Below are 22,730 nucleotides of genomic sequence, written 5' to 3'. Positions count from 1 at the left end.
CATAATATCATCTAATTCTGAAAGGTAGGAACATTAAACACACACACACACACACACACACACACACACACACACACACACACACACACACACACAAAAAGCCAGGCAGGGCTTCCCTGGTGGCGCAGTGGTTGAGAGTCCGCCTGCCGATGCAGGGGACACGGGTTCGTGCCCCGGTGCGGGAAGATCCCACATGCCGCGAAGCGGCTGGGCCCGTGAGCCATGGCTGCTGAGCCTGCGCGTCCGGAGCCTGTGCTCCACAACGGGAGAGGCCGCAGCAGTGAGAGGCCCGTGTACCGAAAAAAAAAAAAAAAAGCCAGGCAGGCTCAGGTTGCCCAAACTAGTAAGTGGCAGAGCTGGGTGGGATTTGTATCTGGGACTTTTTGACTCCAAAGCACTTTCCACTGAATTCCTCATCACCTTGAAAGTCAGGGTGCCCAAGTCCTGAGACCATTTATTGTCACACCTGTTGGGTTACCTCAGGCAAGTCTTTCTCTGAACATTCACCTTCCATGCTAACCCATTCACTTGCATGACCTTATAAGCCCTGAGAGGAAGGTACCATTATTATCCCTGTATTACAGATGAGGTTCAGGGCAGTTAAATAGTTTTCTAAGGTCTTGCAGACACTAAGGTACAAATCCAAGAATGGAAATCCCAGAGACTGGGCTCTTCACCAGTATACTGGGCTGCCTCCCTAGCCCCAACTTTTTGCCCCATCCCTAAACCTGATTCTCCTCTGAGCCCAGATCTTCCAGAAGTTGCCTGTGAGAAGAGCCCAGGTGCTAAGCCCCAAGCTTCAGTGCCAACCAGATGCCCCGTTTCTGCTGAAGATTGATACCTTTTATATTCTCTCCTTTAGCCCTTGCCCTAAACAAGGATCTGTTTACCTTTCTTTTAAACGAGAGTAGTTTTTATTTATTTATTTATTTTTTACGAGAGTAGTTTTTAAAAAATTCATCTCAGGTTTTCTGCCACTAGTCAGATATCACTGAATAAGGTTAAACTTTTTTTTTTTTTTTTTTTTTTTTGCCGCGTTGCTTGTGGGATCTTAATTCCCTGACTAGGGACTGAATGCAGGCCCTCGGAAGTGACAGCGCGGATTGCTACCACTGGACCGCCAGGGAATTCCCAAGGTTGAACATTTTAGAGAAAGCAGCCTTTTAATGAATGTGCTAAGTGTTTCTAAATATCTCACTTGAACCTATTTGCCTCTTACCTCTACCATTTAAAACGTCAATAACTTTTTCCCTAGGCCTCCAATAATCTAATGGTTATGTTTGCTCAGTATTCTTAGGGCCTCTCTCAGAGCTGGGAAAACACAGACCTTGGGAGCTAAATTGCCTCTGGGAAGGTTCTTGATATCTGGGCTGGAAACCTAAGATCTGCATAGCAGTGGAGTGTTAATCTGTACATAGCCACACTAATTTAACTTATTCAATTTTATTGCAGTAACAAAGTAATTGTTCCTAACAATAAAAGCAGAGTGTGTATAGGCAAGAGGATGGTCCTATCTCAGGCCAAGTCCCCTTTCCTAATGTTTCAGACCTGGGTTGGCTAGAATAGCCTTCTAGAATGGGACATTTATCCACCAGGTGTCATTATTTACCAGTTCTGGCAAGCCACTGGGCTGTCTCACTGGTGCACGTGATGGTTGGGATCAAGGCTAGAGACAATATGAGATCAATCAAAATAGGTTTAGGAAAGGATTAGAATGCAGCTTGCGGGGTGGGGGGGTGTCTTTGAAAGACCAGTGACACCTTTCTGATCAGGTTTCCCAACCTATTGCTTCCCCTGGAAGGAGTCAGAAGTTGGGTTCTCAGGAGTCACCCTGGCTTCCTGCTGCACTGTACTGGACTCAGGTTTGTACCCCCCAAGTCTAAGCAGTCTTCCTTTCAGTAAAACATGGCATTTCTGTGCCCAACTGCCCCCGTGACTTTCCCCTCTGGGTCCTGGTTCACGTGTCTCAGGGGATAGAAAAGCACAGTAGAGAGACAAGTAAGTCATTGCTCCTTCCCAGACTGAAGGTCTCTAGAGACCCAGAGTTCAGGATACAAATGCGAGAGGTCACGGGGCCGGGAGAACAGGAAACGAGCGTGCATGGCAGCGCCTGGAGAGAGGCTACCTGGATGACTGAAATAAGGAGAGGGGCCTTGAACCCTCGTCCCCCCGCGTTCCTCTTCAGGCTGCTACCGCAAGGCAAGAGGCTGGGATGTGCACGGTCCGGCCGTCCCGTCCTCACGCTCAGAGCCAGCCGTTGCTGGTGAAATCCAGGCGCAGCGCCTCCTCCTGGGCGGCGCTCAGCTCCTGCAAGGGGGCGCGGCAGGGGCCTCCATAGTAGCCAAACCAGTCCATGGTTTTCTTCAGCCCCGGGATCCCGAAGCGCCGGGTCACCTGAGGAGCAGGGCCTGTTAGAGGAGACTGGGGAGTCCCCTGCACACACATCTGGGACCCAGACATGTGTCACTTGCAGAAAGTTAGGGTTCCCACCCTTCCCTCCCGGTAAACTAACTACCAAATCTATGACACCCAGGGTAGGTCACCAGAAGGCAGGTCGGCAGTAGACCACACAATGCCAAAACCTAGAATGAAGGAAGGCACCTGCTTTGGCTTTAGGAGAGAAATCCGCCCCATCGGGGAGGAGAGTGGCATTCGGTCCTCAAACTGGGTTGGGAGAAAGCAGCAGCGCTGTGGGTCTGGGCGGTAGAGACTCACGGGTCTGCAGCCCAGTTCCCTGGAACCTGACTCAGGGCACACCAGGAGTGGAGAGTCGGAACAGCCCAGACCTCTACTGCCCCCGCAGCAGGGTCCCTCCCCATGCACCCATAGCTCCTCCCTGACCCCAACTCCAAATGCTCTCACAGGGAAAACAATGCATCCTTGTCCGAAGAAGTTTCACTCTGTAACCTTGTATCATTTACTTATCTCTGAGCAAGTTCACTTGCCTAAAACACGAGGGGGCCGGATAACACGATCTCTAAAGTCTTTTCCATTGTAGTGGGAGATCTAATTTAGAATCATGCATGGAGTTTTACAGAAAATGAAGAATCAAGTTTCTCTGTGTTTAGCATAGCAACGGGTTGTTTCATGCTGTTGGGAAGTGTTACATTAATCTTTGACTACCTAAAAACTAAGAAAGTAATTATTACTTAATAAAGTTTCATTTTGAGGGAAGTAAAACCTTAGAAATATGGGCTTCATGAAGGGTAAAACTAATAAAAGAGGTTGTTTGGGGTAAAGAGGCTGGGAACCACTGATGAATGACTGGCTAATAACTATTCACCACTAGAGGCCAGTAGACTTTAGCAAGCCTCCTCCCAGACCTGGCCCCCATCATGTCCTAATAACCTGAGCATTTCACCCAAAACCTGACTAGGGTGGGAAAGACGATGGAAACAAGAAGTACCTAGAGGAAAGCTTTCTTCCACATAAGGGTCTGAAGATCTCTGATTTGCCCCTCTTCAGATGCTGAGAAAGGGTTGAACACTTTGGAGGTAAAAAACAGGGAAAATCCTAAATATAGCCTGGGCAGGAGGCCGGCTGGGTGGGAGGGCAGTGGACGCACATTGTGTTCGAGCAGGGCAGGGCAATAAGGTGACATCAAGCTGCTCTTGGGGTGGCTGAGCCTACAGCCCGGGCAGCAGAAAGGTGTTCCAGACATTCCTGAGTGTGTGCCCAGAGTTGGCACAGGACGGGGCGCAGAGTGAAGGGTAAGGCAGGATGGCATGCCAAGGGCTGGGAAGGCAGCAAGTATCCTCTCTTCCCAAAGGACAGCCCAAGCTGCTTCATCTATCAAATTAGGAGGTAACAACATCTACCCCATGTCACAAGAATTGGATGAGAAAAATGCCACTATTTAGGCCAGACCTCAAGCGGCCTGGAAACTCCTCCTCTTCCTATCCGGGTGGTCTGCAGGTTCTGGGACCTTCTCTCTCACAGGCAGATGGGAGTGGGAGAGAAGAAGTCCCGCCCCAGTGGAATGTCCGAATGTATAGTACAGCCTGGGCCCTGATGGGGCTCAGCTGAAAGGCCCTCATTTCTGCAATTCTTACACCCTATCTGTAGCCCGTCCTATCCCAGGAGAACCTTCACATCCAGGGAAACTCGTGCTTGCCTCCTCAGCTGTCCTTTCTCTAAATCTGAGTTAATCTGTCCTTTTGAGGTAAAGATATAAGCTGTGAGGGAAATCTAGAGCCCTCCCACCACTTTCCCAAAGAAAACATTTCCAGGCTCTGTCTGGGACTATTGCCTCAGAGGCAAAACTCAGTCACAAGACAAATATTTAATGCAATATTAAAAAAAAAAATGCAAGGGCTTCCCTGGTGGCGCAGTGGTTGAGAGTCCGCCTGCCGATGCAGGGGACACGGGTTCGTGCCCCGGTCTGGGAAGATCCCACATGCTGCGGAGTGGCTAGGCCCATGAGCCATGGCTGCTGAGCCTGCGCGTCCAGAGCCTGTGCTCCACAACGAGAGAGGCCACAACAGTGAGAGGCCCGCGTACCGCAAAAAAAAAAAAAAAAAAAAAAAAGATGTCAGTGGAGGCCACACGAGTAGCAGTAAGAAGGCACTTCTACCCCTTTCAGCTACGGAGGTATCTGTAGAGGCCTAGTGTGGAGCCATTATTATTTCTAAACTCCCAAAAAAGAAATCTCCAGGCCCAGATGGTTTCAATGGAGAATTGTTTTTTAGTGTTTAAAGAAGACTTAACATCAATTCTCACAGCCTGTTCCAGAAAACAGAAGAGGAGGGAACACTTCCCAATCAATTAATGAAGCTATTTTTACCCTGATACCAAAATCAGACAAAGACAAGAAAGAAAGAAAGAAAGAAAGAAAGAAAGAGAGAGAGAGAGAGAAAGAAAAAGAAAGAAGGAAGGAAAGAGGTGGGGGGAGGAAGGAAGGAAGAAAGAAAAAGGACTACATACCAATATCTATCATGAATATAGGCAGGAAAAACCCTTAATAAAATATTAACAAATGGAATTTGGCAATATATAAAAAGTTATACACCATGTGCAAGTGGGGTTTATCCCAGGGATATAAGTCTGGTTCAATATTTGAAAATTATTAATGTAACTTACCATATTAACAGGCTAAAGAGGAAAAAAAATCACATGGTCAAATCAATCAATGCAGAAAAAATTTGACAAAAATTAAACACCCATTCATGATTTTTAAATACTCTCTGAAAACTAGGATGAGGGAGAACTTCCTCAACTTGAAAAAGAGCATCTACAGAAACCTATAGCTAACATTGCACTTAACAGTGAAAGGCTGAATGCTTTTCTTTAAGATCAGAAACAAGGCAAGGATGTCCACTCTCCCTACTCTTATTCAACATAGTGCAGGAAGTTCTAGCCAGTGCAATAAGGCAAGAAAGGAAATACAAGGTATGCAGATCAGAAAGGAAGAAATAAAACATCCCCTATTTGTAGATGATATGATTGTCTATGTAGAAAATCCCAAGGAATATAGAAAAAAATCTCATAGAACCCATAAGTGAGTTCAGCAAAGTCATATGATACAACATAAAGAAGCAAAAACCCACTGTGTTTCTATACATACTAGCAATGAACATATGAATAGTGAAATTAAAAATACAATATCATTTATAATCACTCAAAAAATATGAGCCACTTGGGTGTAAATCTCTCAAAACTTGTATAGGACTGGTTTGCCAAAAACTGCAAAGTGCTGATGAAATAAATCAACGAAGGTCTACATAAATGGAGACATAACCATATTCAAGGATTTGAAGACAACACAGTAAAAATGTCAATTGTTCCCAAATTGGTGTACAGGTTTAACACAATTCCTATCAAAATTCCAGCAAGTATTCGTAGACATACACAATATTTTTCTAAAATTTATATGGAAAGACAAAGGATTTAGATTAGTTAAAACAATTTTTTGGGGAAAAAAAGAACAAAGTGGGAGGAATCAGTCTAGCTTAAAATCTTAAAATCTGATTTTAAGATTTATTACACACCTACAATAATCAAGTCTGTATGGTACTGCAGAGGGATAGATCAATGGAGAGAATAGAGAATCCAGAAATAGACCTACACAAATACACCCAACTGATTTTTGACAAAAGTGCAAAAGTAATTCAGTAAAGGAAAGATCCATCTTTTCAGCAGATGGTGCTGGAGCAAGTGGATATCTACAGGCCAAAAAAGAACAGAAAAAAAAAAATGAACCTTGATCTAAGTCTCATACGTTTTACAAAAATTAACTCAAAATGGGTCACAGGCTTGTAAAATATAAAACTTTTAGGAAAAAAATAGAAAAACTTTACAATCTAGTGCTAGGCAAAGAGTTCTTAGACTTGCATCAAAAGCATAAACATAAAAGAAAATATTGATAAATTAGACTTCCTCAAGATTAAAAACTTTTGCTCTGTAAAAGATCTGTTAAGAGAACGATGAGACTAGCTACAGACTGGGAGAAAATCTTTGCAAACCACATTTTTGACAAAGGACTAGTATCTAGAAGGTATAAAGAACTTCCAAAACTCAACAGTAAAAAAAAAAAAAAAAAAAACCAGTTGGAAAATGGTCAAGAGACATAAACAGACATTTCATCTAAGAGGATATATAGATGGCAAATAAATACATGACAAGATGTTCAACAGCATTAGCCATCAGAAAAATGTAAATTAAAACCACGAGATGTCACAACATGCCTATCAGAATGGCAAAAAAAAAAAAAGTCACAACACCAAATGCTGGTGAGGATGCAGAGAAACTGGGTCATGCATACATTTACACTGGTGTAAATACAATATGGTACACTCACTATGGAAAACAGTTTCTTAAAACACTAAACTTGCAAACAACATACGACCCACCAATTGTGTATTTATCCCAGAAAAATGAAAATTTATGGTCACACAAAAACCTGTTCGTAAATGTACATAGCAGCTTTACAACCAGCTTTCCTTCACCAAGAGAATGGTTAAACAGGCTGTTTATGGCCACACCATGAACTACTATGCAGCAATAAAAAGGAGCTATTGCTTACATGTGCCTGAATGAATCTCCAGAAAATTATGCTGAGTGAAAAAAGCAAAGCTCAAAAGGTTACAGACTAAAAAAAAAAAAAGATTTGCTCATAGAGGAAATAAAAAGGTTATAGGCTATCTGACTCCATTTATGTAACAGTCTTGAACGGATAAAATTATAAAAACATGAACATATTTGTGATTGCCGGGGGTTAAGGAGGGGGTGGGGGCAGGAGAGGAGTAGGTGTGGCTCTAAAAGGATAACACGAGGGATCCTCATGGTGCTGGAAATATTCTGTATCTTGACTGTATACATGTCAAAATCCTGGCTGTAGTTTCATGCTACAGCTTTTTAAGATGTTACCATTGGGGGAAACAGGGTTATGGGTACCTGGGATCTCCCTGTATTGTTTCTTATAATTTCACGTGAATCTACAATAATCCTAAAATTAAAAGTTTAATTTAAAATATGAATAAAGACATGTCTCCAGGGACACACGTTTTTCTTTATGCCTCAGACTCCAATATGGCTCAGCACAGCACTGCCTGCAATTGACAAGCATTCCATCTTGCCTCTTCTCCTTGACTTGCCCAGCAGAGTTGGGGTACACAGTCTGACTACAGAACGGATTATTTGAAGACAGGACTTTCCTGGGAAAGCTGCGCTCTGAATACCTCCAGCCTTCCCACTCCTTTATTACTGTCAATCATTCTATTTTTCAGGATCTGGCCCCTTATAAAGCTGACATAAAGGCCCATGTTTCCCTCTCTTTAGGCAGGGCATCTCTAAGTAAGGTTCCAAGATTCCTGATGTCACAATCATCCAGGATGCTTGTCTCAATGACTGTTCCTGAGCCTAAAGGAGTAGAATTTTAACCAGCTCCCTAAATGAATTCTAATGCACACGTAAGTTTGAGAACCAATGTGGTTCGACTTTGTTCCTGAAGTCAAGATTTTCTGGGGAGGCACAAAGAGTTCCCACACTGGGATGTTCTCTAAAAGGACTTTCTGAAAGGGAAGAGACCAAGTGGGGACCCCTGTGCCAGCACTGGCTCCTGTTCCAATGAGGACACAGACCACCCCCACTCTGGGTCCATTGGCTGGGAACTCACCGCAGTGTTTGGCTCAATGAGGCGGTGCTGCAGCTTCTGGGCATCTTCCCATTGCCCTGTGAGGCAGAGTCGCTCCAGCTGGCACACCTGAGCCCCCAGGACATTGGCCAGGGCACACACGCCCCCTACAGCTCCTGCCACAGAGTAAGATGCAGAATACCAGCCAGAGCCTCTGCCTGCAGAGAATTCCAAATCCTGGTCCCCAGCACCCCTTTGTTCTGGGCAGACAGGCTGTGCATTTCTAGGCCACTGGTTAGCCATATCTGAGACACGCTCTGTGAGTTCACAGATTTCCAGAGAGAACATTTCCAGCATATTCAAAATAGACTCCCACAGGCTGAGGGGCAGGGAGCAGAGCCTGAAGGCTAACTCAAGGACAGTTCCTTCCCTGCACACCCCTCCCTCCACCCCCCACCCCCTGCAGAGTAGAGTCCCACCTGCCAGTTGATACCTCCACGATCCTCCAATAGCTCCCTGACTCATCAGCCCTGGAAGGGGATGGAGTGGATGGGAAGCCTTTGCTCTACTGAAATTTTATTCCCCGCAGTGAATTCAGCCTGGGACAGCAGTGAGGGAGAGGTTAGGGGAGGGGAAAGAGCACTAGACAGAGGCAGGAGACCCGGCATTTCCTCCCACTGGCTGCATGAACTTGGACAAGTTATCAACCCTCTCCAGTTCTCTTTGTTCTCATGTGGGCAATGAAAACGGGCTGGCTGTGATCTCAGAGGTTCCTGCCGCTTCTGCCAGCCTGTGAGTGTGATTCCAAAGCTAGTTAGGGGTGACTCAAAGCAGAGTGGCCTCAAGACTGGAGAGAGAGTAGGCATTTCAAGCTAATGCTAATATAGCTCGAATGAGCTAATACAGATGCCATTTATTGAAAACCTACTATGTGCCGAGCACTATGGCAGACATAGGGCCAATGCTCTCTAACCCTCATAACACCTCCCTGCTTTGCAGAGTAGAAACTAGGCCCAGAAAGGTCATGTACTTTGCCCTGTTGGTTCTCAGTGAATAAATGGCAGAGCTCAGATTCCAGCTCAGATCCCCAACTTCCAGAGCCTGTGATATTTCCATCTACCACACTCTCAGGAATGAAGCATAAATGGGTCCCTTCTACTCTCCCCTTTAGAGACTGTGACAAGGCAGAGGGGAGCTACACAGGACCTATACTACAAGTCAAAGTCTGCAGAGACAAGAGAGAATAGGAACCAGCATTTTCCCCTGCATCGTTGGAAAAGTAACTCAAATCTACACTCACTGGGGCTTCAGCTGAAGGGAGCAGAGGCTTCCCTCCGCTCCATGGCTCAAATCCAGTCTGAACCCAAGGACCTTGACCCCAAGCAGATAAGAGCAGTTGGTCTAATGGTGACATTCCTAGGCTCCTGGACTGGAACAGAGTCTGATCAGGCAGCTGAAGACCCCCAGCCCAACCCCGCAGGCCTGACAATTCATTCTGGCCTGGACCCACGGAGAGAGGAAAATGCACCCCCAGACTAGTGGGAAGGGCCCCAAGGCCTCTTCCCTCAGAGAATGATTTACAAGGTGAGATTAAAGGAGCTACGTTTGTCACCTAAGCAGGGAGCTTGAGACTTCGAGCAAACTGTAGGCATCCCCCCTACAGGCCAGGGATTGTACTCGGCCACCCTCCTCTGCCCAACAAGGTCACCCACAAGCACCCACTATTCAGATAAGTAAGCAGTGTGCCAGACCTCTGAGGTTTCTGAGCAGGCAGGCTGGCAAAGGCCCCCTCTACACCCAGTCCTGGCCCTCACCATCTCTCCCAGCAGAACCCAGCTGCCTGCGTATATCTTGGTCACGCATCACAGTTTGAGAGCAGTGAGAGGCCTACCCACGGCATAGCTGGCCAGCAGGAAGCCAGCCGATCCAGCCAACACCTGGAAATCCTGCCTCCTGGTCTTGTGAACAATCAGCCCGATCCTGGTCACCTGTAATGGCAAACCTGGTGTGAGAGCTGGGCCCACAAGCTCTGCCACCAGCCTGGATGGGGGCTGGGCAAGTGTGGGAGAATGAGAGCCCAGGTCCCAGAGAGATGCCTCAAAGTTCAAATGAACCCCAGAGAGCCCACAGGACAGAGGGAACCCACACAGGAGCCCCGGACTGAAGCGGGTCCCAGAGCTGCCCGGAAGTTGGTAGCAAAAGAGAAGAGGAGGAGGGCGTCCCAGCCGAGAGCTGCTGCCACTCACATCACCACCGCTGTCCTTGATGCCCACGATATTCGGGTGCTGGGAAAGCGTGACCACCGCATCCACAGGCAGGTCCAGCCCCGTGTTGGCTGGGACACTGTAGAGCACCACAGGAATTGGAGACAGGTCGGCAACCTGAGGGGCACAGAGAAGAGAGGAGAGGGCAGCTGCCCCAGGCCTGAGGCGGTCCAGGCTTGGGTCTCTGCAGGGCTACCTGGACTGGCCCACCTGCTGGGCTAGAAGTCACCCTGATTGCAAGCACTAGTCCTGGCTAACACTTAGGAGTGCTTTCTGTGTGCCAGGCACAGTTCTAAGTCCTTTATGTTTTGATTGGATTTAGTCCTCACAACCACCCTGGAGGAAAATTCCATTATTCCTCCCATTTGGGAGGGGAGGAAACAGCAATACAGCTTGGTTAGGTCAGTCACCCACTGTCACACAGCTGGTACCTGGTGGCATCCCTCCCCTTTCCCAAAGCTGCCATTCATGGGAAGTAGGCTCACCACTCTGCTCCCAGCTTCTCTCATCTCCCCTCCCCTCCCCAAGCAGTATCTCTGCCTCACCCAGCTTCCTCTTGGCCCCAGACCTCAAGCCCACACCCACCCCTCACACCCACCTTGGTGTAGTGGTGAATGAGGGCGGCGCTGTTCATGCGGCCGTGATAGTAGCAAGGAGTCACCACCATGGCGGCGTCAGCCCCGACCTGGGCCATGCTCACCGTCATCTCCACCGTGGCCTGAGTGGCTGCAGGAGGAAGGAGGAAGTCTTCCCTACAGGCCGCGGTGGGCGAGGGCAGGAGGCAGAGGACTGGGCTGGGACCCTGAGGCAAGCAAGGGGCGCAGAGCAGAAGAGACAGAGCAAGCGCTAGACCGGACCCAGCCCCGGGTCAGGGAGCCCGCCCCCGCCCCCAGCAGCTACCGCCAGGGCCGGGGCATTAAGGCCTCACACTCGCAGCCGGAGCCGGCTAGCAGGAGCTTGTCCCTGGGCAGGGCCTGGCGCACGCGGCTCACCACCTCCAGGCGCTCACTGCTGGTCAGGAAGGGGAACTCGCCGTTGGAGCCCTGGACCACGAAGCCTGCAAGAGAGGCAACACCTTCCCACGTGCTTGTGAAAAAGCGGATGTTGGACTTATGCTCACCCAGGCTCCTACCTCCCCGACACCACAGTTTATCACACATTTCCTCCCCAGTCCTGATGCAGGCAGAGCGTGCTACCCAGTTGCCGTGACAGTGTTCACACTATTTTTCTTTGTTTTAATGAGATATTTTAGGCATGCCACAAAGAATAGTTAATGATAGAATCCACATCGGTGTACCCAGCACCCACAACACCTGCCCCCACCCCGTCACCGTCCTCTTCCTCACCTCTGGCGTGTCTCAAGTGGTTATTGTTCCCATTCATGTCTTTATACCCTTAAAACATACATCTGGACCCATAAACAATCTATAAGATGGGTTTTGCCATTTAAAACATTATAGAAATGGAATCACACATAACATTCTGCAGTTTGCCGTTTTTGCTCACCATTGTGCTTTGCACCTTGGCCACAGCAGTACAGGGAGCTCTGATTCATTCACTTTCATTGCTGTATAATATTCTCTTGTGAAGTTAGACCACAATTTACTTTTCATTCTCCCTTTGATGACATTTAGAATACATCCTAATTTTGCTATTACAGACAATGCTGAAACAAACACGTTTAAAAGTTTCTCTCAGTTTAGATACTTAGGCGTGTAAAGGCTGAGTCGCGTGTAAATGCACCTTCACGTGCGAAAATTCTAATTAGCCAGTTCATGCCCCAGCAGCACATAGAAAAAAATGCTAGTGCTCATCCACACCAATACTGAGTATTGTCAGAACTAATTTTTGCCAATTTTCTGGGTGGAAAATGATGTCTCATTATTTTTTTATTTTTTTGCGGTACGCGGGCCTCTCACTGTTGTGGCCTCTCCCGTTGTGGAGCACAGGCTCCGGACGCGCAGGCTCAGCGGCCATGGCTCACGGGCCCAGCCGCTCTGCGGCACGTGGGATCCTCCCGGACCGGGGCACGAACCCACATCCCCTGCATCGGCCGGTGGACTCCCAACCACTGCGCCACCAGGGAAGCCCACATCTCATTATTTTATTTTGCATTTTCCTTTTTTAACCATCATCTGTGAGATTTCTAACTTTACCAGTTAAAGGTGTCAACACTTTTATATCCATGAGAGACCAGTAGAATTGATGCTCTTCAGCTGAATCTAAACGGAATGTTAAACCATTTTCCTCTCAGCTTTTTTCGTTTTACTTTCTCGTTCCTGTTCTTTCTCCTCTCCATTCCATTTCAATTTTTTTTCTTAAATACAGCATACAATAAACGAAGAGTATTAATAAATAGAAGACCGTTTGGGAGGAAGGAAAGAAAAGAAAGCCAGGGGCAATGTTGGTATACAGAATCCCTGCCGTACAGTTCTGATGGGCCAGAAATTTGACTTGGAGCTTCCCGACAGTCAAAGCTAAAAGGGAAACGTGGTCAGCTGACAGATATGTAGAAATCAAGATAAAGCAAAGCAGCTGTCCTGGAGAAACACAGCGTTTCCTGGCACTGGGACAAAGAGAGGTTGTTCCTATGAGTCATCCTTAAGGGGACACAGTGTGATGCGGAGACAACGTTACACCACAAACCTCTCTCTGTGCTGTTCACTCTACCGTTAAAGTCCACTGAGTGGGTTGCCAGAAGAGCTCACTGGATACTTAGCATATTTCCCCCAGTTTTTGCCTTGGTAACATCGCAGGGAACATCTTGAGGCAAACAGATTTTGGCTTCTGTTGCATTGCCTCCTCAGGATCAATTCCTCCATGTCAGGCTAGGGGCCTATGGTGGGAGCCTCCTTCTGTCTTGCTCCATAAGGCCACAGTGATTTCCCAGTGCATCACCCCACTTGCAGAGTTGCCAACCCCAGAGAGGGCTCCAATCCAGCCACGATTGGACCAGCACCCTCTGGCTAAGAATTTAGAGAACAAGCTCTTGCCACTGCCTCCGCAACATTTCCTGCCAGCCCCCTTGAAGGGGGCTTCTTGCTTCAGACATGTCTCCAGACACAGTCACTCACTCCCAAGTCCCCTTTCATTCTGGTGGTCAGTTCCAGAAGCCTCCAGTCCCCACAGTTGGACTTGGCCTAAACAGCAGGATAGCTGGGTCTTGAGCTCCCCCTGTGCTCAAGACTCCTAGTGGCTTCTCCTCATTTCATTTAAGGGAGCATCCGACCCGGGCCTGACTCCCAAGAAGGAAGAGATGCCAGGCTGGGGGAGGGGAAGTGTGATAGCGTCAGGCAAGCGCTGGACTCCAGTCCCTCTGGCTACTGGGCAAGTCACAGCGCTCTCTGAGACCCCATTTCCTTTTCTTTGGGACGACAATAAAGTCACTTCAATCCTACCTGATAGGGCTGTCTTAAAGGCTCAAATGAGAAAATGTAGGAGAAAGAAAGCACTTTGAAGTCTGTGAACTGATACTGCCAAGAACCCCCTCCTTCTCCTTGACCAGATGTCCAGTTTCAGGCCTAATGTGCCACCATGGTGTAGAGGTGGGGCTAAAGGAGAGGAAAAGGCCGGGGTTCCAGATGGGTGGGGAGTGAGGAAAGTGAGCGGTGGGGAAGCAGGGAGCAGCACAGTAGGGTTGTCAGAGCCCGGGTTTAACTCCCAATGTGGCCCCTCGCCAGCTCTGAGCCCTTGGGCAAATGGTTTAACCAAACCTCAGCTTCCCCAACTGAAAAATGGGGGTAATATTGGTGCCCCTTTTCAAGACTTGTGAAGTTTCAATGAGATACTATTTGTAAAGTGCTTGGAATAGCTAGAACCTGGCATTCAATATGTTAGCTGTAATCATTATATTAGTCAGAGGAGTGCTCAAGCCTTAAATCAGGAGGGTGGCAACTTTCAGTCTGAGGAGGGGGAGGATGGCTGGTGTGGGACGGGAGGCTGCACTCAGGAACCTCTCAGACCCCCTCCAGCTCTAAGAGGAAAGAGACTCATTTCAGAAGCTTCTCTCCCTTGCCCCCATGGTTATTCTGGCTGCTCTGGGGAGCCAGAAAGGCTTGGTGAGGGGAGTAGGTGGGGGCTGAGGACACACAAGCAACAGCGTGATTTACTGTGGCCAAAAGGAATCACAGTCTCTTTTATGTAAGTAGTATCCCCAGTCAGTGTTATGCCCCTTGGCCCATCATCATTGCCACCTCCTCTGAGAAGTCTTCCTGGGATCAAGCCTTCACTGGACATCTCTCCTCTGAACTTCCATTACCTATTCCTTGTCCTTCCCTGCTGCCTACTCAAAAGTGCACAGAGATCCTCAGAACCCTTCAATCTGCCCGACCCCCACCTGTTGGGACTTGACAAAATTTCTCAAACTGGCCTCTGCTGTGAAATGAGGAAATTGGATGGGACAGTCTCTTAAGTTCTCTTTGCCTTGAGGCTTTGGAGTCACTTTTCGGGCTTTTCCTCCTCCCTTTTGCCTATCTCTAAATGTTCCCCTCCAGCCAAACTGACTGTCAGGGTCCCCAGACACACTGCCATCATCCTGCCTCTACACCTTTGCTCCTGTACCTTTCTCTCTGCCCAGAACACCTCCCTAGTTGCAGCCCCTCAGATGCTGCAAGAACCACGAAGCCTTTCCTTAATCCCCCTCTCCCTTGTGCTCCATAGCATGTTGTCCTTGCCCAGCACTTGCCCTACCTTGTCTAGAAGCATCAAGATCAAAGATGGTGTCCTCATTTTGGCCTCCTTCGTGACACCCAGCACACTGCCTGTTGACATGTGCGTTGATAATTTGTTGCATAAAAGAAAAATTGTCCCAAACCTGGTCTAAGGCAGAACTTTTTTGCATGATGTAATTCATAACCTCCCACTAGGAAGAAATGAAAGTTCCTGATGAAATGCTTAAGCAATTTCCTAATGAGCTTCAATGGAATTAAGCCTTGGCCTGGGAAACCAGCCACTCTCCCAGCAGACTCTAAGACAAGAGTCTAGTGACTGTTAACCTCTCTTCTTTCTATCTAGTCTAACAATGATTTAACCATTCTCTTTTCTTATAAAAATATCCTTTCCAAGAGTATATACTTGAGTTGGCTGCTTAGAAGCTATTTTCCTTGCAACACAACTGTAATAAAACTTTGATATCCCTCTTAACTAAATTGCCTGAAAACTTTTTTGAATTTTAATTTGAACTACTTTCCAATTTACAGGAAAGTTGCAAAAATGGTACAGGGCATTTCCATACATCCCTCCCCCAGCCCCCTACTAATGACAACATCTTACCTAACTAGAGTACAATGATCAGAACCAAAGACTTAACATTGGTACAATGCTAACTACACACTTTATTTGAATTTTGCCAGTTTGAAACTTTTTAAAAGTTAAGATTCCAAAGTCATAATTAGCTAATCTGAAATTTTATGTAATAAGTTTTTAATAAGGGATTTAAGGTCTTCCAGATAAATGCATGCATTTTATGCATTTTAACAGTCACTTGCAGAAGCCAAACCTCACTACTCTCGCCTTCCATCTAATTAGCAGCTTCCAACATTTTCCAGTATGATTGACCCTATTTTTTTCCAACTAAGATTTTTATTATGAAGTTTTTTTTTTTTTTTTTTGGCTGCGCTGTGCAGCATGGGGTATCCTAGTTCCCCAACCAGGGATCTTACCAGCGCCCCCTGCAGTGGAAGCGTGGAGTCTCAACCACTGGACCGCCAGGGAAGTCCCTATTATGAAGTACTTTAAATACACACACACACACACACACACACACATATCAACATTTATATAAAGTCACTTACTAGTAATGTCAAAAATATTCAAATACTCCCAACTATGCTCCATAAAATCAAATGACAACATTTAGGGTGTTTACAGATTTAACCATCCTTTGCAATGATTCTCGGCACCTTCTTCCTGGAGTTGGAGGCCCACAGGTTGGGAACCACTGGTAAATCCATAATAGATGCAAATGGTAAGAAATTTCTACGTAAAGGAGACACTGGAGGTTAGACAGTGCCATGTAGCTGACTCCTCTCAAGTTTCATGGGGGAGACAGCTGCCTCCCGTTAACTGCCTACCTGGGGGTCACTGCTTGCTCCAGAAATGGCTTTGTGAAACCCAGGAAGAGGAGGCAAGGAGAGTCCCAGGCTTGCCGGAGGGCACAGCGAGTGTCAGGACATGTGGGAAGAGGACAGGGATAAGTATAAGAGAGATAGGCCCACTGGGGGATGGTGGACATCGGACTCGGGGGTAGCACAGGGCAGGGGTTCGGGGTACGGGCTTTGGAGTTAGGCCAAGCTGGGCTCTGACCCCAGCAACATCACTTACTGTCTAGGCTGTCTCAGGAAAATTACACCTCTGAGCCTCACTACAAAATGGAGATAACATAATACCCTCCTCATGGGGCTGTGCCGTAACACAACACAGAACATGGCATATACTAAACACTCAAAAAAAGGTGGGCAGAGCTACTGGTAGTACTAATCCTACTACAGTTTAGCAGTACTGCAACAGAGGCAGCCCCAGCAAGAGTAGCATGAACAAGGAGAGAGCATATGGCACGGTAGCTCTGAAGGTAGGCGGTGGGGAGGCACCAACACGGATCCCAGTGCGGGCAGGGAGAGGGCGGTAGTACACAGGGTGACCTACATCCCACCCCTGCTTACTTCCTGGCTTCTCAAAGCCTGTCTCTCCCCACTCCTCCCAACTCCCAGCTGCTCCCTCCTTCCTTGGTAGCAGCAGGTCGGTGGCAGTTGAGCCCCCTGGAGATTCCCCACGCCCAGAAACTGAGACCCGGGAGGCCGAATTATGGAGTCTCGAATCAGCCCACATGAAGAGGACTGTGGGAGGAGGAACCCTCTCCCCAGAGGCCCGCCCAGACCTGGGGCTGGCCACAAAGCCCTCAGACCCAGAGTGAGGGTATACAAGGCTTTATTGGCTCAGTTCCAGGCAGCTGGCATCAGCATGGTGCTCTCAGCTGCTCCTGGGATCTGCCTCGCGCATCGTCTCTTGCTGGGTCTTCCGTGGCCTGCGAGTCTGTCTCAGCTGCTTCAATTCCCCCCAGCTCTCCCTCCATCAGGGGCCATCAGTGGCAGACTCCGCTCACAGAATCCAAGGGACCCGGGACCCCTGTGAGGGCCTGACGAAGCAGGGATTTAAGCAGCATCTGGGCCACATAGTTTGCCCCATCGGAGAGACGGACCACATAGGATGCCTGTGATTGTGTGCTAGCCCTGTGGGGGGAAGGGGCATCTCCATCTGTGGTTAGGTGGCTTTAAAGGGCTGGTAGGCCTGGTGGCTGCTGTTCGGCGGGCTGTGGCACGGGTGGCTCGGGTGGCTTGGATAACCCTGGTGGCCATGGCTATGGAAGGTGTGCATGTGGTTGGCACCAGCTGTGGTGGTTTCCTGCTGGGTGAGGAAATTCCCTTTCAGCTTCATCTCCACCTCCTCGAGGGCCTTCAGCTCCTCCTGGCTGATGTCCTTGGACTCCAGGTGGCCTGAGTTCTGGCAAGCCATGGCACGCTGCAACATGGAGATAGCCAGCTGCTGCCCCTTGGTGTCAATCTCCTCGGTACAGGCAGCCACGGCGGCCCACATGGCCTCATCTGTGGACGAGGATTTCCCAGACTCCTCGTGGGTCTCTTTGGTCACTGAGGTCCCAGACATCCTCTGCTTGCTGGTCAAGGGCTCCCGGTGAAGAGCAGTGCCCTCTTCTCCTTGCCTCGTGGTGAAGGTGTCCACAGGAATCATGGTGCTGGCCTCCCCGCTGCCGCTCTCAGGCTGGGCAGCAGCACCGCTGCTGCAGGCCCCGGCGCTGTGGCTGCAGGTGGGGCTGCTGCCGGCAGCCAGCTTCTCTTCGGAAAGACAGCTGAAGTGCGATTTGATCCAGCTCTCCTTCCTTGCTTTGTCGCTTTCTGGTGGCTCCTGCTCGTCTTGTGCAGTCTCAGAATCTATCTTCCTTCTCCTCTTCCTCTGCATCCACAACATGAGGGCTCCACCTCCGAGTAAGAGGGCGGTCCCCAGCACCACCCTGCGTGATGGTTGCTGGATGAGCTCCAAGAAGGTCTCCAGGACCCCACGCCAGGCGGGCAGAGCTAAGAGCACACTGGGAGTCGGGGAGCCCAGATGGTATGGCTCATGCTTGAAAGGACAGGCTCCCCGAGGTTGTCTGGCAGGCAGGCCCCACGCTGTGCCCTCCCTAGGCTGCCCCTCCCACCTCAGCAATGAACCCCATTGTGAGGAAGGTGGTTGAGGGGCGGGGCGGGGAGAGGTCACAGGATCCTTTATGTCTAGTCTGACAGGCATGGGCTAAGGCCTGGGACCTTTCTCCCACCCTGACAGCTGTCCCCAAGGTCAGTGGAAGGGTAGCTTCCCCAATTCTGAGTCCCTTCTGCCTCCTGCTTGTGACCTGTTCTGCAAGTCAGGCCTTCTTATCGTCCAGTCTTTGGTTTCTCTTCCTCCCCATCTGATGGCACCCAAGGGGCAGAAGCTGCTGGGTCAAGCTGGCCATGGTTGAAAGACCCCCTTGGCTGGGCTGGCATCCATTCCTGGCTGCCTAAGGCTAGTGTCTCCCTCCATGAAGGGCCGAACCCCACTGCCAGCTCAGTGCATTCCATCCCCACTTACAGCCCCCAGCCCCATAACAGAGAGGGTCCGGAAGCCAAAGGGGTCCAGAAAGGAGCTCATTCTGGAGTAACATGAGGTCACAATTGGGGGGAAGACAAGCAGTAGGCTGAGAAGGCAGAATACGCAGGACAGGAGACTTCAGCCCGTCCCAGATCCCTGGGGCCGTTTCAGGATGGGGGCTGCTACCTCTTGCCTTAATGCACCTGCAAACCCAGAATTTGCCCCCAACTCCCCTGTAAGTGGGCAGAGTTCAGGTTATGAGTGGGTGGGCCAGCTGGCCAGGCTCTCTGTGGGTACAGACAACTGAGAGTGTGACCGTCAATCCCAAATTATACCCAGGGCCTCTCAGGGCAGACACAGGCCTGGGCCACTCCCAGAGGCGTATGACACATTTCTCAATGCCAAATAGGGTTATAAAAATTGTGATATTTTAAACAAAATATTTTATTTAACGAACTAATGGCTTTAATATACACAAAATATTATACCTTATCACGAGAAACCATAGTCTTCCCTTCATAATAAGGGAATAAGACAGAAGCTTAAGCTTTTCTGGGAAAAATCACCTCCCTGATCCTGCTGGAGTAACTCTGGGGTCATCCACTAACCTCATTTGGAAATAACAATTCAAAGTTCATCTCTGAGGTTGTTTGTGGGTGTGAGTTCAGGGACCAATGGCCCTTCTGCAAAAACCCTTCCCTCTGGTCTCCGGTTATAAGTTTTATTTAAAAAGAATACTCTTTATTCAAATAATTAGTACAAATTAACTATGCTGAAAAAAAATAAGTAAGTAATAAATAGAGCTGCACAGTTTCAGGCAATGCCTTTCAGAAGAATCTCTTAACTCTTCACTAATTCATCAAGGGCAGGTTCCCATCTCCTCTTTGGAGGACCTTTAACTCATTGCAGGAGGCCCTGGCAATGTGATACATGATGGTTCCCTCCCCTGCCCCTGAGTTTGGGCTGCAAAAGGGGGTGAGGATCCAGCAAGAGAGACATAGATTTTCGCGCTAGAGTGGCTCACTGCTCCCTTCCCAGGCAACCCGGCTGCATCCTGGGAGCTGTGACTGGGCCCTATGGCCCGGTGTTATCTGTGCCAGGACCTCGGGTTTGGGTTCCTTGGGAGGACTGTGTTGAATGCTGTGGCCCGGTTGCCATTCTAAAATGAGGAAGCCGGATCAGAGGTTCAGTGATTTTTCCAAGGTCGCCGTAACTAGCAGAACTAGAACTCCTACAGGCCTTCTAACTCCGGGTGTTGGGCTCTTCTACACAATGCCCCGCTCCCCCATGTGCGGGGGCAAGAGAGAGCTGAGGTGGGAGCTGGTGCCTGCGTAGTTTACCAATGGCCAGCCTGCCAAACCCTCTGCAGCCTGTGCTCCTAGGCACCCCTGTCCCCACTGCAGCAGTGAGTTGTGGGGAGGGGGAAGGAAGGGTCCAGAGAAGAGCCTGGGGCGCAGGCAGACACTGGATGCAAAGTCTACCCTCCCCACCCCCTGCACTAGGGTGTCCTTGAACCCGGGAGGTGAAGCAGAGTCTTCGTTTAGAGATTCAAGGAGCTTCTCACTTTGCCTCAAGAGATCCGGGCCTCAGCCCAAACCTTCAGGCTCCAATGAGCTGAGCCCCAGCAGAAATGTACTTAGAGTTTGTGTCACTGCTCAGTGTGGACGTCCACAGGGCATTCACTGGCCGCTAGGGAAGGTTCACATCGCCTCAGCACTGAGATACGAATGGGGTCTCAGTCATGCCAGCGGGCACTGTCACAACGCGGCTCTGCCCGCAGTGGCGATCACACTGTCATTCTAATCATCGTTATCACTGGAATCCACACCTTCTCATGTACATACCCTTCACAATTTACAGCATGCTTTCACTTGCATTCTCTCAGATTCTTCTCCCCACCCTCCTATGATGTGGCCATTATTACTCCCACGTGTCAGATGGAGAAACTGAGCTTTAGAGAGATCTCACAGCTAAGTCAGTGGCCGAGCTGTGGTTTGAATCAAGAGTGCACGTTCCCAACTGCTCCACTGCATTACCCCAGTCGGAACCACTCCATTCCCAAGTTGGTGCCCATCAGGGTCTGTTTATTAGAATCTGACCTAGCGGCTCATCAGTCAGTGCAGTGGAGTGAAACCGAGCATGGCTGTGCAGTCAGACCTGAGTTCAAATCCCAGCTCAGCCACGTATTAGCTGAGTGACCTTGGGCAAGTGATCTCGTCACTCTGAGCCCCAGCTTCCCAGTCTGTGAAATAGGGCTATTGAGAGCACTGCCTCAGGGAACTGTCACGGGTGATGGATGAGGGTGGGCAGGGCAGGACGGGCAGAATTTGCCGCTTCTTTTATCTTCATTTATCGTGCCTGTGGCTGTGTTGTATGTTGAGTGTCACAAATATGATCTGGTCTCTGATCTCAGAGAGGGGAGGCCCATGTGTAACAGGGGAACTGAGTCAGAGGATCCAGGACAGGAATTAATTTGGCCGAGGGAGGCTTTGCCCGGAAGAGAGTGTGCAAACAAGGCTTTGAGGGAGATGAGCCCGCTGGCGGGGCTGCCACGTGACACCCCGCTGCCCTCACATCTGCACAGAGTGGCTGGTTGACAAAGGCTTTCACACCCATGATCTAGTTTCATCCTCACAATAACGCTGGGCTAAGAACTTCAACAGTTTACAGCTGGGGAAACTGAGGCAGAGGAGATTCAACCCAAGATCACAGGCCAACCCAAGAGGAGATTCAACCCAAGATCACAACCCAAGATTCCTGCCTGGCTCCTGACTCCAGACCAATGCCCCCTGTTCCTCTCCCATAATAAAATGACTCCCAGGGTACCCGACTGACCAAGAGCAGCTCGAAAGAGCCTGTGTACCCTCCTCTGGTTGCTGGCTGAGGAGACCAGGGTCATTCACATCTCCCCAACTCCCACAGCGGACAGACCCCGCTTACCTCGGAAGGGAAAGGTGCCCAGTTTGTGCAGATTCTCCTCCAGTTTCCCATAGTCCACCTCGGCCGTGGCAGTGAAGGGGGTGGTCACAGGGGGGTAGATGCCTGAGATGTCCACCTTCCTCCCCTCCCCTGAGGCCCAGCCCCCCACGGTGCTGGACAAGGCCCTGCTCAGCCCCTGCCTCACAGAGGACCAGACTCGGGGGCCCAGCATCTCCACAGGAGGCTCAAAGCCCAGCTGGTCTCTGCCCCCGAAGGATGCTGAATTTGGACTCCTTCCTACCCCAGTTAATGATCTATGTGTCTGGTTAAAAATTTGCTGCCCCCTGACTTGTTGGCTCTCAGGCAGGCCTGGGCTGGGTGTTTCCAGGGTCAGAGGCTAGGCCTGTTGGCTCCAGGGAGGTCTTCCCTCCCCCTGGGGAGCAGCTGGAGAAATGCCACAACCCAGTGTCCCTGTGGCCAGACGGAGGACTGGTTCCTTGGGTCCTTACACAAAAGGGTGCCTCCAGTGGGGCCCGGCCCTCCTCCCACAATTGCCAGCCCCAAAGCCAGGAGCCAGGCTGGCTTCCCCTCTTCCGCGTGGCAGTTGAGAGCTTGGCGGAGCCGATTGGCTGAGCCGGCCCTTCCCTGTGGGAGGCGGGGCTGGCTGGATGAGAACTGTGATCTGCCGCCACTGCCCCACTCCCCTGCCAAGCTCCTCCCACCAAGCCTGCCACGTGACAGGCCCGTGCTGGTCACGCACAACCCCACAGGACAGCTGTCACCAGGAGGGGACCCCAGGACAAGTGCCCTGGGAAGCTGATCCACTTTGGGACTGGGAAGTGGGGTGGCAGAAAAGA

The 22,730-nt window shown here is 49.6% G+C and overlaps 2 protein-coding genes across 6 annotated transcripts; both read right to left on the bottom strand.

The window, feature by feature from the left end:
* Nucleotides 1-1,427: 1,427 nt before the first annotated feature.
* Nucleotides 1,428-22,502, bottom strand: HOGA1 (4-hydroxy-2-oxoglutarate aldolase 1). 5 transcript variants are annotated; one of them, XM_033425709.2, is made up of 7 exons: nt 21,895-22,502; nt 11,328-11,410; nt 10,934-11,137; nt 10,318-10,452; nt 9,963-10,059; nt 8,114-8,247; nt 1,428-2,394 (listed from the first exon to the last, which is right to left on the bottom strand). In XM_033425709.2, the coding sequence occupies exons 1-7, from the start codon at nt 22,103-22,105 to the stop codon at nt 2,245-2,247; spliced, it is 1,014 nt and encodes a 337-aa protein (XP_033281600.1). In that variant the 5' UTR covers nt 22,106-22,502; the 3' UTR covers nt 1,428-2,244. The 5 variants fall into 5 exon arrangements, with proteins under 5 accessions (XP_033281600.1, XP_033281602.1, XP_033281601.1 ...); XM_033425711.2 differs by having other exon boundaries at nt 11,328-11,392; nt 21,895-22,498; XM_033425710.2 differs by having other exon boundaries at nt 10,934-11,061; nt 11,264-11,410; nt 21,895-22,496.
* C14H10orf62 (chromosome 14 C10orf62 homolog) lies at nt 11,526-21,887 on the bottom strand. Its single transcript, XM_033425708.2, has one exon. The coding sequence runs from the start codon at nt 18,631-18,633 to the stop codon at nt 17,593-17,595; it is 1,041 nt and encodes a 346-aa protein (XP_033281599.1). The 5' UTR covers nt 18,634-21,887; the 3' UTR covers nt 11,526-17,592.
* Nucleotides 22,503-22,730: the final 228 nt, after the last annotated feature.

This window comes from Orcinus orca, chromosome 14, assembly GCF_937001465.1.
Source record: "Orcinus orca chromosome 14, mOrcOrc1.1, whole genome shotgun sequence".
Classification (NCBI taxonomy): Eukaryota; Metazoa; Chordata; class Mammalia; order Artiodactyla; family Delphinidae; genus Orcinus; species Orcinus orca.
This window is presented reverse-complemented; position numbering and strand designations above follow the sequence as displayed.